General features: G+C 41.9%; 1 protein-coding gene and 1 pseudogene across 5 annotated transcripts in view; both read right to left on the minus strand.

Moving 5' to 3' along the window:
- LOC138830326 (hepatoma-derived growth factor-related protein 2-like) overlaps nucleotides 1–16,759 on the minus strand; it is a 43,351-nt gene extending 26,592 nt beyond the window's left edge. For 3 of the 5 annotated variants that reach the window (XR_011372991.1, XR_011372992.1, XR_011372993.1), the window contains exons 1-3: nucleotides 16,246–16,583; nucleotides 10,531–10,714; nucleotides 9,442–9,581 (exon numbers count right to left, since the gene is read on the minus strand). Coding sequence is in view for 1 of the 5 variants with exons in the window: in XM_070026712.1 (XP_069882813.1) it covers nucleotides 9,442–9,497 (56 nt within the window). In the remaining 4 variants the exon portion in view is untranslated. Of the gene's footprint in view, nucleotides 1–9,441; nucleotides 9,582–10,530; nucleotides 10,715–16,245 lie in introns of all 5 variants that reach the window. The other 2 variants (XR_011372990.1, XM_070026712.1) reach the window with 2 other exon arrangements.
- On the minus strand, nucleotides 6,557–9,435 carry LOC138830325 (heterogeneous nuclear ribonucleoprotein A3-like; annotated as a pseudogene).
- Nucleotides 16,760–18,797: the final 2,038 nt, after the last annotated feature.

An 18,797-nucleotide genomic window follows, 5' to 3' on the forward strand; every position in this document is an offset into this window, starting at 1 on the left:
CCAAAGAAACACAGTAGACATTAAAGTAACCTATAAAGCCAGAATTATTTGGAGAGATCAAGGAATAGAGAAGGAACAACTATTTAGAATTATTTACAACCTGAAAAAAAAGGGAGAATGCCTGTGTATAGAAAATGAAAACGATCTGGATGGATTTGAACCAAACAAGGAAAAAAACTAACACAAAAGAGGATCCAGTGCTAACTACTTTAGTATTATGAAAGGTGAGGGAATGGGCAGGGAGTAATGGAATGAAGCTGGAACAAAATATTAGAGTTACCTTAAATTTATAAATAAGGTGATTTTTTTTCTTTTTAAATTTTTGTCTATTGCGGGGCATGAACTCAGGGCCTGGGTGCTGTCCCTGAGCATTTTTTTTCTCAAGGCTAGCACTCTACCTCTGAGTCACAGCAACACTTCTGTTTTTTTGAGTGGTTAATTGGAGATAAGTGTCTCAGGGACGTTTCTGCCCCTGCTGGCTTTGAACCATGATCCTTAGCTAGGATTACAGGTGTGAGCCACTGGGGCCTGGCTGTTTCTCTTCTTACATGCTAATGGACATTTGTAAATTACTATGTCATATGGTTTTTTCTTTCTCCTTCCCCACTTTTTTGCCCTTGTGGTGAATATTGAACTCAGGATCTTGTGTATACTATGCTCTGTCACTGATCCATACCTCCAAACCTCATTATTTATTTGTTTGTTTTTGTTGGCTGTGGGGCCTGAACTGGCACTGTCCCTCAGCTCTTCTGCTCAAGTCTAGTGCTCTACCACTTGAGCCACAGCCCCACTTCCAACTTTTTCTGCTTATGTGGTGCTGAGAAATCAAACCCAGGGCCTCATGCATGCAAAGCAAGCACTCTACTACTGAGCCACCTTCCCAGCCCCACTCACTGGTTCTTTATTTGTGAAGAAAGAATGTAGTTTCTGCCACATACATATTAATAGCAGCTAGTAGTAATTTCTGATGTGTCTTTCAGAAGTCCCTTTGTCTTTTCTTTCCTTGTTTGATTTTGACCCTAGGGCTTGAACTTAGGGTTAGGCACTGTCCCTGAGACATTTTACTCAAGGTTAGTAGTCTACAACTTGAGCCACAACCCCACTACTGGCTTTTTTGGTAGTTAATTGAAAATAAGAAACTCTTGGGCTTTCTTGCCTAGACTGGCTTCAAACCATGATCTATAGATCTCAGCTTCCTGAGTAGCTAGGATTATAGGCATGAACTACTTTCACACAGCCTTTTGTCTTTTCTTTATTTGATAGATATATAGACCACAGTCTGATATAGTAAGCAGTTTAACTGGATTTTGTGAGGTACTCTTATAAAACTGAACCTATATACCTTCTGTAGAATTTAATTCCTTGACTCAGTAGTTCAGTAACATTTGGTTTGTATCTTTCACAGTGCTTACCACATAAGTATTTAATATGAATCATTGATTAAATCATATGATTTTAGAATTAGAAAAAGGACCTTTTAAATCATCTAGTTCTCTCTGACCTATTTCATAATTGTTAATGGAGGATCATATATTAGTAGTTTGTTATGATTTTTGCAGAGTTGCCACTTTTTTTAGGGGAGGGGGTCAGTCGTGGGGCCTGAACTCTGGGCCTGGGCGTTGTCCCTCAGCTCTTCAGCTCAAGGCTAGCGCTCTACTACTTGAGCCATAGTGCCACTTCCAGCTTTTTTCTTTTTGCTTATGTGGTGCTAAGGAATCGAAACCAGGGCCTCATGCATGCAAGGCAAGCCCTCTACCACTGAGCCACCTTCCCAGACCCAAGAGTTGCCACTTTTATTACTATATGTTTTGCCACTGATGTCATAATCAACAAAAAATAATATAGACAATGTTTAATAAATTGTACTTTTAGCCAGGTGTTGTCTGTAATCCTAGCTACTCAGGAGGCTGAGATCTAAGGGATGTGGTTCAAATCCAGCCCAGGCAGGAAAGTCTGTGAGACTCTTATCTCCAATGAACCACCAGAAAACCAGAAGTGGCGCTATGGCTCAAATGGTAGAGCACTAGCCTTCAGCTGAAGTGCTGAGGGACAGCACCCAGACCCAGAGTTCAAGCCCTATGACCACCCCCCACCCACACAAACAAAATTGTACTTTGATGCAGTTTTCTTTGTGATTATGTTTATAGAATAGAAGTAGAGAAAATAAGTTTTGTGGGTTTTTTTGTTGGTCGTGGAGCTTGAACCTTGGGCTTGGGCGCTGTCCTTGCGCTCTTCAGTTCAAGGTGAGTACTCTACTGCTTGAGCCACAGCGCCACTTCCAGCTTTCTAGTGATTTATTGGAGATAAGAGTCTCATGGACTTTCCTGCCTGGGCTGGCTTTGAACCGTGATCCTCAGATCTCAGCCTCCTGAGTAGCTAGGATTACAGGTGTGAGCCACCGGCGCCTGGCTGAGAAAATAAGTTTTAATTACTTATGTTTCATGTTCTTTAAGTACTTACTTATCATTAAAAGGCATGATTTTTCTTTATTTGTATAACAATTCATATGAGAGTTTAAATGTTTTTGGCTAAGCTTGCTAGTTTACTTGTATTCTGCTACTTGAGCCTTACCTCTAGCCAAGCTTTTTGCTACTTATTTTGCTACTTATTTTGGAAAGGGAAGTCTCATGGACTTTGCTGGGCTGGCTTTGAGCCTTTGTCTTCTGCATAAAGTAGCTCTGGGTTACTAGGATTACAGGCATGAACTATAGGTGCCTGGCTTTACGAGTTGTTGTTTTTTTCTCCCTCTAAAGCAAGGAACTACTGAATATCATTTGATACAATAATATTTCTAGTGTTTCAGAAAATACAAATTTGTGAATTCTTACAAATGTATGGAATCAAGTTTTTCTAAGAAGTTTAAATGGTTAAGTACATGATATCACTATCTTAGAAACATGTTTTAATGTTATCTGTTAAGCTTACAAATTTGTTTTTACTTGTCAAGCTATGAGAGCCAGATTGCCAAGCTGCGGTCTGAGGTTGAAAAAGGCGAAGCATTACGACAAAGTCTGGAATATGATCTGGCTGTTGCTAGAAAGGAAACTGGCCTTGGAAGATGAGCTGCTGAAGAGCAATTAGCTGAAGCCCACAGGATCCAAGAAAAACTTCATGGTAAGAATATTGTTATTTTGGGGCTGGGAAGGTGGCTCAGTGGTACAGCGTTTGCCTTGTACTCATGAGGCCTTGAGTTCAATTCCTTAGCACACCACATAACCAGAAAAAAAGGGCCAGAAGTGGCGCTATGGCTCAAGTGGTAGAGTGCCTGCCTTGAGCTGAAGAGCTGACAGCGCTCAGGCCCAGAATTCAGGCCCATGACCGGACCACCCCCACCCCCCCAAAAAAAGAATATTGTTATTTGTTTTAATGTTTAGGGCTGTAACATTATTCTAGAGCATTGCTTGATGTGTAAATTTGTGTAGGATCAAAGGGAGGGTTTGGTTCATTGATGGACTTTGCTGAGTGTGCATAAAATCTGGCAATTCTGTGAATACTTACTTACTTTAGATTCTTTAAAAAAAATTTTATGATGTTGAGGATCCAATCCAGGGCCTTGTGTGTGCTAATTAATTATTCATCCTCCTTCAAAATGTATTTCAAGGGCTGGGAAGGTGGCTCAGTGGTGAAGCGCTTGCCTTGCATGCATGAGGCCGTGGGTTTGATTCCTCAGCACCACATAAGCAAAAAAGAAAAAAGCTAGAAGTGGTACTGTGGCTCAAGTGGTAGAGCACTAGCCTTGAGCTGAAGATCTGAGAGACAGCGTCCAGGCCCAGAGTTCAGGCCCCACGACCTGACCAAAAAAAAAACAAAAACAAAAAAATGTATTTCAAAATTACTTTTGCTTCCTACTACTACCATTGTTAAAGAAGGTCTTCCAAGAGTACAAAGATACCCTGGATTCTAAGGCATATTGGAAAAGACTGGAGCAGATAAATTAGATCAGTCAAAGCATTGCAAAAGTACTTAGAAGGACCAAGAGACATACAAGTCTTCTCAGACACAGTCAAAAGATTAAACCTACAGATGTAGGGATAGATGAGGAAGAAGAAATAAAAACTAAAGGCTTTGAAAACCTATTCAACAAAATAATAGCAGAAAATGTTTGAGAAATAGAGTATCATCCTTGTGCTGGAGGCCTACCATACTCCAAACAGGCAAGATTAGAAAAGAAATGCTCCTAGATACAGTATAGTAAGCTATCTAAATATACAGAATATCGAAAATGTCAAAAGAGAGGAAGCAAGTAACTTACTATCACAAGCTCCTTGTAAAAACAGCAGATTTCTCAACACAGATAACTAAATGCAAGGAGGACTTGGAAAGACATTATTCCAGACCCAAAAGACAACTGTCAACCCAGACTATTTTACATAGTGAAGCTATCCATAAAAATTGGTTGAGAAATAACAACATTCCACAAAAAACAAAAACTACTGGAATTTATGGCTTTCAAACTAGCACCACAAAAGGTAGTTAGGGAAAAATTACCCGCAGAAGAAGCAAACATCACAAAAAAACAAAATGCCAGGAAACATGGCATACTTCTCTCAATACTGACATTGAATGTTAAAGATCTTAGTTCTTTAGTCAAAAGACATACACTAGTCAGGTTCTGGTGTCTCACATCTGTAATCCTAGTTACTCAGGAGGCTGAGATTTGAGGATCGTGGTTCAAAGCAAGCCTGGGCAAGAAAGTCTATTAGACTCTTGCCACCAATTAACCATTAGAAACCTGGAAGTGGAGTGGTAGCTCAAAGTAGTAGAGCACTAGCCTTGAGCAAAAAGAGCTCAGAGAAAATGCCCAGGATGCGAGTTCAACCCCCATGACTAAAAAATCGAAAGATGCGAGTTCAACCCCCATGACTGAAAAATCGAACAAACAAAACCCTCAAAAAACATAATGGATACTTAGATCAAAAAACAATACCTAAAACAAGACCTAACTCTTTGTTGCCTATAAGAAACACATGGCTTGGGGTAAAAGAATGGGAAAAAAGACCTTCCAAGCAAATGGACTTCAAAAGTGTTCAGCATTAGCCATATTTATATCTGATACTATAGATTGCAAGCTAAAAATTAGTCTGAAGAAACAAAGTCGCTTCATATTAATGAAGGTAATGATCCATGAAGAAAAATTATGATTGTTAATATATATGCACAAAATAGCTCACACTCAGATTTATTAAATATTTCTGAACTTATAAACTTTGGTAAATAATAATGAGAGACTTCAGTATTTCACTTTCACAGATAGGTTATCCATACAAAAACATCAGTAAAGAAATCCTAGAATGGCAGCATTAAATGGCAGTGTAGACAAAATGAAATCATCAGACATCTATAGATGTTACAACACAATACACATTCTTCTTGGCAGCTCATAAGACTTTCTAGAATATATAGGAAGTCTGAGAAAATATAAGAAAATTGAAATATTCTATCAGACCAAAATGGAATTAAACTAGATCTCAACAGAAAAAAGATACTACAAACAGTATTCAAACATAGACATCAAACATAATACCAAACGTCAAATTATCTTGAAGAACCAGGGTAAGCTGGGCGCTGGTGGCTCATGCCTGTAATCCTAGCTACTCAGAAGGCTGAGATCTGAGTATCATGGTTCAAAGCCAGCCTGGGCAGGAAAGTCCATGAGACTCGTATCTCCAATAAAACCACTCGAAAACGGAAGTGGCACTGTGGCTTAAGCAGTAGAGCGCTTGCCTTGAGCTGAAGAGCGCAGGGACAGCGCCCAGGCCCCCCCATGACTGACCCAAAAAAAAAAAAAAAAAAAAAAAAAAAGAATCATGGTAACAAAAACATGGTATTGGCACTGTATGTATGTATACTTTACAGGAAATCATGTCATTTACAGGAAAGTGAATGCAATTGGAGGACATTTGTTCAGAAAACAAAATATCACCTTTTTAGTTATATGAAAACTATATATATTGGCAAGAACAAAATATCCTAAATTTCTAAAATTCTATATTTTCATACTGTTAGACCAAAAAGGCTATAGGTTCTTATCTTTTAAAAATATGCACACATAAGTGCTTTGCTTTTTGTTTGCTTTGTTTTTTTGTTGTGCTGGGAATAAAACTCAGTTGCTTGGCAAGCACCATCTATCTATGTATCTATCTATGTATCTATCTATGTATCTATCTATGTATGTATGTATGTATCTATCTATCTATCTATTTGTCAGTTGTGGGGCTTGAACTCTAGGTCTGGGTGCTGTCCCTGAACTCTTCAGCTCAAGGCTAGCACTGTATCATTTGAGCCATTGTACCACTTCTGGTTTTCTGGTGGTTTTATTGGAGATAAGAGTTTCATGGCCTTTCTTGTCCGGGCTTGCTTTGATTGGTGATCCTCAGATCTCAGCCTCCTGAGTAGCTACCAGTGCCCGGCTAGGCAAGCACTATCCCTCTTTTCTTTTTAATTCTGATCAGAGATCTCAAACTGCTTTTCATAAATAAATAAATAAATAAATAAATAAATAAATAAATAAATAAATAAATAAATAAATACACAAACTGCTTTTCATAAATAAATAGCATACACATTACTATACTGCTGAACCAAATTACAAAAGAGACTCAGAGACAAAGGTATAGTAGAGGGTGCATAATTTTTTTTTAAGGATATGACAATAAAGTGTCTTTTTATTCTCTTCCTCTGAAAACTTGCATGGAGAAATTAAACCAAGGAAAGAAAAGTAATAAAATTTATAGGCCTCAGGGGTCTCAAAGGAAAAACAGAATAAAATCAGGTATCCATTAATATGCTCAGACATTGCACACTTATTGGTCCTGAATCAAAAATTAAGAATGGTTTCTAAAGGGATGGGGAAAACATCCCCTACCCTTTACAAATTTAAATAGAGGGCAGCAGACATGCTTTACACTCCAAAACTATGGTAGCAGTCATTCTCAATGTGATCAAGGTAAATGTAGAATGGAGATGTTCTAAACACAGCTATGATTCTGCAAATCTTAAAACACACTAAAACCATGATTACATTGAAGGAAAATGCACAAATAGGGATTTTGAGGGTTTTTTTTTCATTTGAAGGTAATCTTAATGCTATTAAATTCACAAATATGCTAATTTAAATACCCAATCCTATGTATCTAAAACACACAATGCATACATGCAAGTATCTATTCTCTCCACATGTCAGCGCCCATTCTTATCATGGTTTGGAAATGAGAACAGATTCCCCTTAAACTGCAAGTCAGTAGGTGTTTCTTTACAGTTAACTTTAGCAAAATTCATACAAAATAGTAATTAACAATGATCTTTACTTGTTAACTCACAAGGAAACACCTTCAAAACTGCATTTTGTTAAAGTTTCTGTACTAAAATGTAGAAAAACTGAACTACACAAATATTGAAAAATTAAAAATTCCTTAATTTTTTATTCCTGGTACCACTACCACAATTCACAGGGCAATATAGCTGATGTAATGAAAAGACAAAGACAAAGCTACAACAGATAAAAGACCTCAGGAATATACATCTAATTGACACGACGTTGCATTAATCAATAGCTGCACTTTTTGCAAACTGTGGCTATGACAGTCCTGAACAAGAAGGGTTTCCTGTTTAAGCTGCAGTAACTTTTCTGACTATGGATCATCGTTCCTTCTGTGGCAGATTTTTACAGTTCCTCTAAGGCATTTGGGACGACTGTCTCAAAGTAAACTGCAGCTTTCCTGACAACTCCTCGCTCTCTCTCTCCTGCTAAGAACTGTAGCCTTTTTTTCTGTTGTTTTAAAACCTTCTACTACCATATCCACCACTTCCACCACCAGATCCATAACCACCACCATATGGACTGCCAGAGCTTCTTCCACCAAAACTGTCCCCTTTCATGGGTCCATAATTTGATTGCTGTTGTCCACTGTAATTTCCAAAATCATTATAGTTACCACCACCAAAATTTCCTCCTTCATTGTAACCATCATATCCTCCTCCACCACCCCCATATCCTCCACCTTGGTTTCCATAACCTGGTCCACCACCACCATAGCCTCCTCTACTACTATAACCAGGACGGCCACCATAGTTGCCACCATCACCTCCAAATCCATTGTATCCACCATCACCTCCTCCATAGCTACCTCTGCTGCCACCACCTCCACCATCATAGCCTCCTCTTCCACCAAAGTTTCCATCACATCCAAAATTATCTCCACCACCTCCAAAGTTTCCTCCACGACCCATAATGTTGCCAGATCCACCTCTACGACCTCTTTGTGATCCAGAAGACTGCATCTCTTGTTTAGAAAGGGCCTTTTTCACTTCACAATTATGCCCATTAATAGTGTGGTATTTCTGAACAACAATTTTATCAACTGTATCATGATCATCAAAAGTTACAAAGGCAAATCCTCTCTTTTTTCCACTCTGCCGGTCTTCCATAACTTCTATGGTTTCAATCTTGCCATATTTTTCAAAGTAGTCTCTCAAATTATATTCTTCTGTATCTTCTTTAATACCACCAACAAAAATTTTCTTCACTGTTAGATGGGCTCCTGGCTTCACAGAATCCTCTCTAGAAACCTCTCTCTTTGGTTCCACAACACGCCCATCAACCTTGTGGGGTCTAGCACACATGGCTGCATCCACCTCTTCAACACAAGAGTAAGTCACAAAACCGAAGCCCCTGGAACGTTTTGTCTGAGGATCTCTCATTACCACACAATCTGTGAGTGTGCCCCATTTCTCAGAATGTTCTCTTAAACTATCATCTGTAGTTTTGAAGCTCAGACCACTAATAAACAACTTCCGCAGCTGCTCTGGTTCCTTTGGATCATGGCCCTCCTCCCCCCAGTGACAGGAGCGACAGCCAGAGTCAGGCTGGGGGCGACCCGGGCGGCGGTTTTACCTCCATTTTGAGACCGGACTGGCCTCTTCCAACTCGAGTTCAATATGGGACCGAGAGGAAGAGGCCAAGGGTGCATAATTTTGAAACATATTTTGGAAGGGTATAAATTTGATTGAAAGAGATGGCTTGCAGCTATGAAAATTGAACAAGGAAGCATGTTGAAATTGTTTTGGGATGGTAGGAAGGGGAGAAGGGGGAAAGGAAATTGATATAAGGGGTGAGATTGATTGGGACATATTTTAAACATGTCTGGAAATATAGCAGGTGTGAGCAACTGGTGCCCTGCTCCTTTTTATTTGTATATGAAATTACTCTCCCTTCAAGAATGCTGATACAGTTAATTCCCCTCATTAGAAAATAAAGTTCTAGCTTTCTTTGTTTGTATGAGCTTTCTTCTTTTATGTATGTGTGGTACCAGGGTTTGAGCCTAGGGCGTAAGGTTTGCAAAGTGGTGCTCTATGGCTTAAGCCACAACCCAGCACTGAGGCATGTAACTTTAAAGACATTTTTACATGTAGCTATTACAGCCTTGACACTGAAGACTTTACCTGCTCAAGGAGAGTTCCCCATTAGACCTCCCTTGTACTGGATCCTCTTTATACATTCATGTTCCGTAGAAATACCAGTAGAGTGCCCCTGAATTGTCTTCCCCTAGAGCTTCTACACGGAGACTGTCTGCATCCAGACCCTTGGCAGAAAAGGAAGGAGGGTTGGGGAAAACAATGAACTAAATAAATGGAAGAAAACTTCAATACACGAACTTATCACCTGTTTCAAAATGCCAAGTACAGGATATCATTTTTCCATCTGGGCAGATAAAACACAGAATGGGATGGGGGTACCTTCTTCGAAGAACAAGATATAGAAATACTTGAAATGTTCCCTACCCCAACCACGGCTCCCACCCCTCCAAAAACGGAGAATTCCAATGAATGGTCTGACTACCTGGCTTAGATTTACTTTATATGTACACAAAAGGTAGTGGGTAGGATAAGATGTTCTAAGGCTCTGTCCCATGTAATCCACTATGGCAGCTCAGTCAGAACCCACAGCAACATTCTGCTCCAGCTGAGACTCCCAATTTACCCCAGGGCCTGACCTAGGCTGGAGTCCTGAATGAAGACTACTTCTAAATGACATGACCAAGAAAGGACTAGAAGTCATCACCAGGTCTAATCCTGTATGATCCGGACACCTGCCAGCCGGGCATCCGTGGCTCATGTCTGTCATCCCAGCTACTCAGGAGGCTGAGGTCTGAGGATCATGACTCAAAGCCTGCCCAGGCAGGAAAGGCCATGAGCCTTTTTATCTCCAATTCATGACCAAAAAGCCAGAAGTGGAACTGTGGCTCAAGTAGTAAAGCATTAACCTTGAGCAAAACAAAAACAAAACAAAAAAGGCTCAGGGACAATGTCCAGGCCCTAGTTCAAATTCCTACCACCCCCCCCCCCCAAAAGATCCAAGAGCTCTTACGTCTAACTAACCACTAAAAGATAGAAGCAGCACTGTGGCTCAAGTGGTAGAGCACTAGCCTTTAGCAAAAAAGCTTAGGGACAGTGTCTAGGCTCTGATTTCAAAGCTCCATTCTCAACTACTGGGTTTTTACTGTGCTAGAGAAAGGGCTTTCAGGGAAGCACCTTGAGTAGATCGAAGACATCATCTGCATCTAGCCGGTAATCACAGAGGCGGTGCAGAATCTCCACACGGGTACGAAGAGGCAGGTCTTGGAAACTGGCTTCTCTCAGGGGGTTGGGTTTCCCCTCCTCAAGCTCCCAGCAGTAGTTGATAATGTCTTCCAGGTAGCTGTGGAATGTCTGAGGCCTATCCATAAGGCCCAGACAAAAATACATGAATGTACACAAAGCTGTGGCTTGAGAGCTGACAAACTTATCAATGGCAACAAGGAGGATCTGACGGTCTTGGCTGCTTTATGTATTAGACCAACTACATGAAGTTCCAAAGAAGATAAACGTGTCCTAAGAGCTCCCCACAGAGAACTCTTAAAACACAGGCAGCAGCACACGCAAGTCAACAGCAAACTACGAAGTGGAGACAACTGTCTAATCTTTTGCTCATCCTATTTATTTATTTATGCATGCATGCGTGCATGCGTACATGTGTACATGCCAGGCCTGGGGATTGAACTCAGGGCCTGGGCATGGTCCCTGAATTCTTCTGCTCAAGGCTAGTGCTCTACCACTTGAGCCACAGTGCCATTTCTGGTCTTTTCTGTGTATGTGGTACTCAGGAATTCAAATGCATGCTAGGCAAGCACTCTACAACTGAGCCACATTCCCAGCCTCCAAATACTCTTAAAGATCCATTTTCTCTTTACTTTCCTATTCAAAATATTAGGAAAGACCACTGGTTGTAAGTTAGTATTGCATGAATAAAGAGACGAAGACCTACTTGAAGTTACCTGTTTCTTATAGCAAAGAAACCAAGACAGAGCAGTAGAAAGAGAATGAAAACAAGGATGAGTCAACTGCTTTCTAACACCCAAGGTTAGCCACTTGATAGAAGTCAGCAAAGAGCTCTTCAGCCAGCTTCAGACAGACGACACTTCCCTTCTATTGGCCAGCCCACAGACAGAGGCAGAGGGCTGGGGTACTGGCCACTTTTAAGGGTCAGCTGGCTGGAACTGGCAGAATTCATGACTAGGCAAAGCAACTGATTTAACAGCTGCAATGTGTTTGGGATATCATAGAAAACAGGCAGCTATTGACCTCTTAGAAGCACATGTCAGGGACATGAAAAGGTATCCAGTCTCCTTACTAAGGCAAAGAACCATACACAATGCAGACTAAGTGAAAAGTAGAATCGCCTCCTTCCACACGCTTCAAGCATTGGTGAGGCTTAACTAATGCATGCACATGATTGATGAGACAATATTTAGCAGGAGTTCTTGTAAATCAGCAAGTGAAGAGGTTGTATAAGATAATCTGAGGCCTGCGGTAGAGCGCAGCAGTGCACCATCCCCAGTACTGGAGCCACAGCCACTGACTGACAGTGTCTATCCTTTATTTGTGTGGGTAGATGTGAATCCTGAGGCTTGAACTCAGGACCTGGGGGTGCTGTCCTTGAGCTTTTTTGCTCAAAGCTAGGGCTCTACCACTTGATCCACAGTTCCACTTCTGGTACTTTTACTTGTTAATTGGAAATATAGAGTTTCATAGGTTCTTGCCTAGGCTGGCTTGATCTGCAGATCTCAGACTCCTGAATTACAGGTACCCAGCTTGAAAGTGTTTCTTCTTTAAGATCACAGAACCTAGGCCAAAATAGCTAACAGATCTTTTGTTTTGTTTTGGACAGGACTTTACAATGTAGCTAAGCCTGTGGATGAAATCTGAGGATCATGGTTCAAAGCCAGCCCAACAGACAACCTGAGATTCTTATCTAAAACAAAACAAAACAAAAACAGCAAAAAAAATCCTAGATGGAGGTATGGCTCAAGGCATACAGCACCAGCTGTGAGCTAATCTTAGGACCAACTCAAAAAATACTGAAATTGGAATTTTGCAATAATAAATGGGGTGATTTGACAAGAATACCTAGAGAAGTTCTATAAACACCTAACAACAAGACATCACACAGGTGCTGCCCCAAGCTACATCACACGGCTGAGATGACCTGGGAAGACCATGGTTTGAGGCCAGCCAACCAACAAACACAGAATTGGGCATTCCACGCCTGTCATCCCAATTCTGAGGAAGGCTAAGATCTGGAACAGTAGGGCTCCAAATCAAGACAGCCAAAGGAAAAAAATCCTGGGACTTCTTATCTCGGCAGAAAATGCTAGCCCTAAATGCAGCGAGAAGACAACTTATAAGAAGCTAAATCTGGAAAAATCGCTAAAAGAAAGCATGTGAAAATGATCCTTTTGTAGTATCACTGATTTCGCACACAGAAAAAAATGTGAAATATATAGGAAAAAATATATTACATTGACTTGAACTAAATGAAACTTTTTTTGGAGGGAGGGAGGTCATGGGGCTTTAACTCAAGAGACTGGGCACTGTCCCTGGGGTCTTTCACTCAAGGCTAGCACTCAAAGCTAGCTCTCTATCACTTGGAGCCACAAAGCCTCTTTTGGTTTTCTGGTAGTTAACTGGAGAGATGAGTCTTAGGACTTTCCTGCCAGAGCTGGCTTTGAACCACAACCTTCAGATCTCAACCTCCTGAGTAGCTTGGATTACAGGTGTGAGCCATCAGTGCCCAGCTAAATAAAAACTCTTGTTCTTTAAAAACATAAATGGAAAATACACACTAGGAGCAAATATTTACACTTTGACATTGTATGTCTAACAAGGGACTTACATCCAGACTGCATAAAAAATCTAAACAGTTCCATCTACAAACTAGTAAATACCCCTAACGGAACATAAGTAATCAAAAGATGTGAGTAAATGTTTCACCAAGAAGAGATGTACAAATGAACAAGAACGATGTCCAACATTCCTGGTCATCGGGAAAATACAAATTAAAATGACAGTGAGTTACTACCTTAAAGACAAGAGAATAGGTGAAATTAAAAGAGCAAATGTTGGTAAAGATATAGAGCAAGCAACTAGACTTCTCCTATTTCACTAGTAGAAATATAAAATGTCACAACCACTTTGGAAAAAGAGTTTGGCAGTTTCTTGCCGTTAAACATACCATTACCATAAGATTCAGAAATTCTCAAAATAAATGAAAACACATTTACAGCAACATTTGCATGCAAATACTCACAGTAGCTTTATCGTAACAACCTCAAAAGCAACACACATGGAAACACATGGAAAGCAACACATGGAAAGGATAAACAGCTTGCAATTTATTTTTCACTAGATACAATTTAATCCTTCACTTGGCCAAAATGAACAAATTAATACAAACAGCAATCCCAAAGAATTCTGCAGACATTGCACTGAATGAAAGAAGCTGGACTTGACAGTGTGTTGTCCCATTAGCATAAATTCTACAACACTACCACAAGGTATCTTAGTAAAACTGAGGCCGCTGACAGCCAGACCAGTTTACATGGGAGAGCAACTACAAAGACAACTTTCTGGGAAGATGGAAATGTTCTATGTTTCTGAGCAGAATGATGACTACATGGCACATTCATTTGTTCAAATCCATTGGCCTGCCAGGTGCCAGTGGCTCACATCTGTAATCCTAGCTACTCAGGAGGCTGAGACATGAGGCTCCTAGTTCAAAGCCATCCCTGGCAGAAAAAGTCTATGAGACTCCTATCTCCAATTAACCACCAGAAAGCCAGACGTGGAGCTGTGGTTCAAATGATAGGCAGCTTTGAGCAAAAAAAGCCAAAGGACAGTACCCAGGCCTTAGTTCAAACCCCCAAACCAGTACACAGACCCAGTCATGCGCACACACAGAAGTGGCCTGTATGCTGAAGATATGTGATTTTACTGCATGATGTCACAAGTTCAAATAAACACATTTAGCAGGAGCACTGTAATTTCCAAAGAGATAATGTTTAAAGGACAAACTTTCAGTATTAGATTTTGTTTTTGAAAGCAAAGCAAAACAAAACAAAGAAAGTGGGGTTGGGAATGTGGTTCAGTGGTACAGTGCTTGCCTAGCATGAATAAAGCCCTGGGTTCAATTCCTCAGTACCACACACACAGTAAAAGCTAGAAGTGGCATCATGGCTCAGTGATAGAGTGCTAGTCTTGAGCAAAATAAGCTCAGCAACAGTTTCCAGGCCCTGAGTTCAAGCCCCAGGACTGACAAAACAAAAACAACAAAAACACCCCTGTGTATACTAGAGAAGAAAATGGAAAAAGAAACCCCAGCAAGAGTGAACAGAAGAACCCAGGTGCTTATCATCAACCTTGGGGAACAGAAGATAGGCAATATTCTACTACTAGCAGAACTTGGGCGTGCTCCAGAGCTGTTGGCTCCTACGACTCTGAAAGCATGTAACCTCAGACCCCTGCTCTACAAGTGCAAGTGCTGGACCCACACAGTGCAGATAACCCCAATCACCCATCAATGTGAACACCGACACTCTCCCTGCCCAGGAGACAGAACAGCGCTCCTGAGTTGTGTGAGGCAGCCTGTCAACTGCTTTGTACATTTTGTCCATTTACATGTACCCTCAGTTTTCCTTCTTTTGTACTTATAAAAATACATCTCTGATAATGCTTTTGCAACTTGTGCTGATTGCTCGACCTTTTCACCTGTCGTGTCTATCGGCCGGGGCGAGTCTGCTCCTGGTTCTCAGGGGGACATGGGCCTGGCACGGCCGTGCACCCCAGCAAAGCCAAGGAGCTTCGGAGAGTCCACAAGGGCCCAGAGAACCATGAGACCCTCCTCAGAATCCAGCATCTCTACTTTGGGGAGTGTTTATTTGTGCAGCAAGAGGAAATAAACAGACCCAGGGCCTCATGCATGCTAGGCAGGGGCTCTACAAAAGGGAAGGCTAACAAATGTCAGGGCTCTTTTCCAAAAATAAGGGAAAGGTGAGGTGCAGTGGCACATACTTGTAGTCCAGCTATCCAGAAGGGTGAGAACTTCAAGGAGAACCCCTTGAACCCAGGAGTTCTAGACTAGCCTGTACAACACAGCCCATCCCAGGCTCCAAAGACAACCACCACCAAGAAAACAGATCTCAGCACAAAACAGTTTTGTCAACATTGATCAAATTTACTTGCTAGTGCCTTCACAGACACTAGAGAGCTATTTATTTGCCAGTTATAACGGCATCAGAGAGCCCAGAGGCACCAAGTAAATTATGCTACTGCTACCAGGTTATGTGGACAACAGAAGACACAAGTGCAAGAAATATAGAAAACTCTATCGTTTTGTTAGGCGGTATTTCACCAATATTTCAAACAAAAATCAGAAATAGGCACAAACAAGAGACAAAAATTCTACACTTGAGTGGCAGCTGGTGTAGCTACGAGTAAATGGTAACAGATTTGTGAAAAGCAAACTCAACCATCACAGTAAAGAATGAGCAGGGGCTGGGAAGGTGGCTCAGTGGTAGAGCGCTTGCTTTGCATGCATGAGGCCCTGGGTTCAATTCCTTAGCACCACATAAGCAAAAAGAAAAAAGCCGGAAATGGCGCTGTGGCTCAAGTGGTAGAGCGCTAGCCTTGAGCTGAAGAGCTGAGGGACAGCGCCCAGGCCCAGAGTTCAGGCCCCATGACCGGACCTCCCCCCCCCACCCCCCCCACCCCCGCCAAAAAAAAAAAGAAAGCGCAGACACAGAGCCTGGGAGCTCATTTGCATATTATGCATTAGGGTATACTGTCTTATATGGACTAGGGGTAGATGCTATGATTGGCTAGCTATCCCTGTGCGATAAATATGTGCTAAGAGCACAGTTAGTAGTTACTCACTTGATATCCCTTTGCTGATGTCAGCCCTGAAGCAAGCAGGCAATCAGATCGCTAATAAACTCCACATCATCTCTGTGAAGAGCTGCCTCTAACTCCTGAGAGAGAAGAGGAAAGAGAGAGATTAAATACTGAGACTTCTTAAAATCTACACTACCACCAAAAACACAGAGCCCAAACAACAGAAAATGGCTGGTCAATGAAGCAAAGGTCTTGCTGCCATTTTCCCTCTTCCCCCAGTTACTGCTGCAAGAGGAGCAAAGAGAGCTTTCAGGTTTTTCCTGGAGTTTCTCTTACTGCCCCTACCATCCCTCCCATTCCTTTTGTCTACACTCTGGAAGACATACCCACAGTTCTTGGGGAGGGTTGAGGAAGACAGTAATGGGGGGCAGGAACTGAACTCAGGGTCTTGCACCTGCTAGACCTGTATTCTAACACTTGAGCCCCAGTGTTTGTGTGTGGGAGGGAGGAGGTTGGGGAAGACAGTAATGGGGGGCAGGGACTGAACTCAGGTCTTGCACCTGCTAGACCTGTATTCTAACACTTGAGGCCCAGTATGTGTATGTGTGTGTGTGTGTGTGTGTGTGTGTGTGTGTGTGTGTGTGTGTGTGTGTGTGTGTGTGTGTGTGTGTGTGCGTGCGTGCGTGCGCGCGCGCACACGTGCGTGCATGCGTGTGTGCATGTGTGTGTGTGTGTGTTGATCCTAGGGCTTGAACTCAGGGACTGAGAGCTGTCCTGAGCTTAATCTGCTCAAAGCTAGCGCTCTGTCACTTAAACTCAGCACCACCTCCAGCTTTTTCTGAGTAATTTTCTGGAGTTGAGTCTTAGGGTCTCCCCTGCACAGGCTGGCTTGGCAGCACAATCCTCAGCTCTCAGCCCCTTTTGCAGCTAGGGTTACAAGTGTGAGCCATGGGCGCCCAGCTCAGCCTGCTTTTTTGTTGTCTATTTTGGAGACGGAGCTTGGAAACGGTTCCCGGCTGACTACTTACTAACGGCAATCCTCCAGATCTCATCCCAGCCCCATGGCTGTGATACAGGTGCGTATTTCTTTTTTGCAAAGCCATGCTAGCTGTATAATCAACTAGTTTGCATATTGTATAGTTTTCTAATTTAGTGGCAAAACAAAATACAGGAGCATTAAATTCTTTATAATCAATTACAAGTACTCTTTGTTATATAACGGTTTCAAAAATAAACCAACTGCAGCACTGTATTTTGAACTAAACAGAACTGGGAGGAAGAAATTTGGCAACTTTTACTTTAATGATGCTACTCCTGCATGTCTAGAGGAGATTGCTAGAATAAGACGGCTCTTACATCATCTGGAGAGTAATGCCTTAGTGAGATGCCTTTGTTTTGCTTACGTTTGCAAACACTCATGTGTACAGTCTAGGGCCTGGAAATCCCTTTTCTGGGCCAACTGTACATCACACAAAGACTTTTTTTTTTTTTTGGTCGGTCGTGGGGCTTAAACTCTGGGCCTGGGTGCTGTCCCTCAGCTCTTCAGCTCAAGGTGAACGTTCTACCACTTGAGCCGCAGTGCCACGTCCAGTTTTCTGAGTGGTTTACTGGAGCTAAGAGTGTTACGGACTACTCTCCTGCCTAGGCTGGCTTTGAACCACAATCCTCAGATCTCAGCCTGCTGAGTAATTAGGATTAAAGGTGTGAGCCACCAGCACCAGGCACAAAGACTTTTCTCTACGGTCTTCCCAGGTGAATTTCACTTTGCCAATCCTCCAATTTCGATGCCTGAACTACAGTAGCTATGTACCCTGCAACACACCTGCCTATGAGTCCCTCCTCTCCCAGAGTACATCAAAAGTGCAACTTGCTTGCTCTTAAGTGTGGCTTCCAACTCTGAAGAATAGTAGAGATGGGACCCAGGCCTTTGCACACGCCAAGTACTATTCCACTGATGTAAAGTCCCAGCCCAAAAATGCTCATTTTTCATTAGAGGTGCTTAGACTGAACTATGTAATGTCTCCTAGAGTTTATATTATTACTAAATATATTACTGGCTCTGCCAAGTAATTCTAACTACCTAGGAGGCCGAGATCTGAGGACTGAACTTCAAAGCCAGCCCCAGACAGGAGTCCATGAGACTCCAATTAACCACCAAAAAGCCAGGACTGGAGCTATGGCTCAAGTGGCAGAGCACTACACTAGCCTTGAGCAAAAAAATCTCAATGACAATGCCCAGACTCTGAGTTCAAATCCTAGGCAAACGTGCACTCGTGCATGTGCGTCTACATACACACACACAGAGGACATACCAAATTAAGTTGTTTTAACAGCCACACTTGAGAACATAAGGCAAGAACCAGGAGGGCATTGCTCAAGAGAGGACTGCCAGAAGTCTAACATAGGATATGCGTGATCTCTTAGAGACCAGACTTGGAAAACATTTAATGGTGACTTTATTTTTAAAAAATAATCATGATTTGGAGTAGAATGTAAGATGTGCATTAACTTTTTTGGCTGAGGACAGCTCCTGGGCCTGGCACCTGTAGAGAAGGCTTCAACCACTGAGCTCGCCCCCAGGCTCCCTAAATCAA

Source organism: Dipodomys merriami, unplaced genomic scaffold (genome assembly GCF_024711535.1).
Source record: "Dipodomys merriami isolate MVZ:Mamm:240054 unplaced genomic scaffold, mDipMer1.0.p SCAF_1891, whole genome shotgun sequence".
NCBI classification, from domain to species: domain Eukaryota; kingdom Metazoa; phylum Chordata; class Mammalia; order Rodentia; family Heteromyidae; genus Dipodomys; species Dipodomys merriami.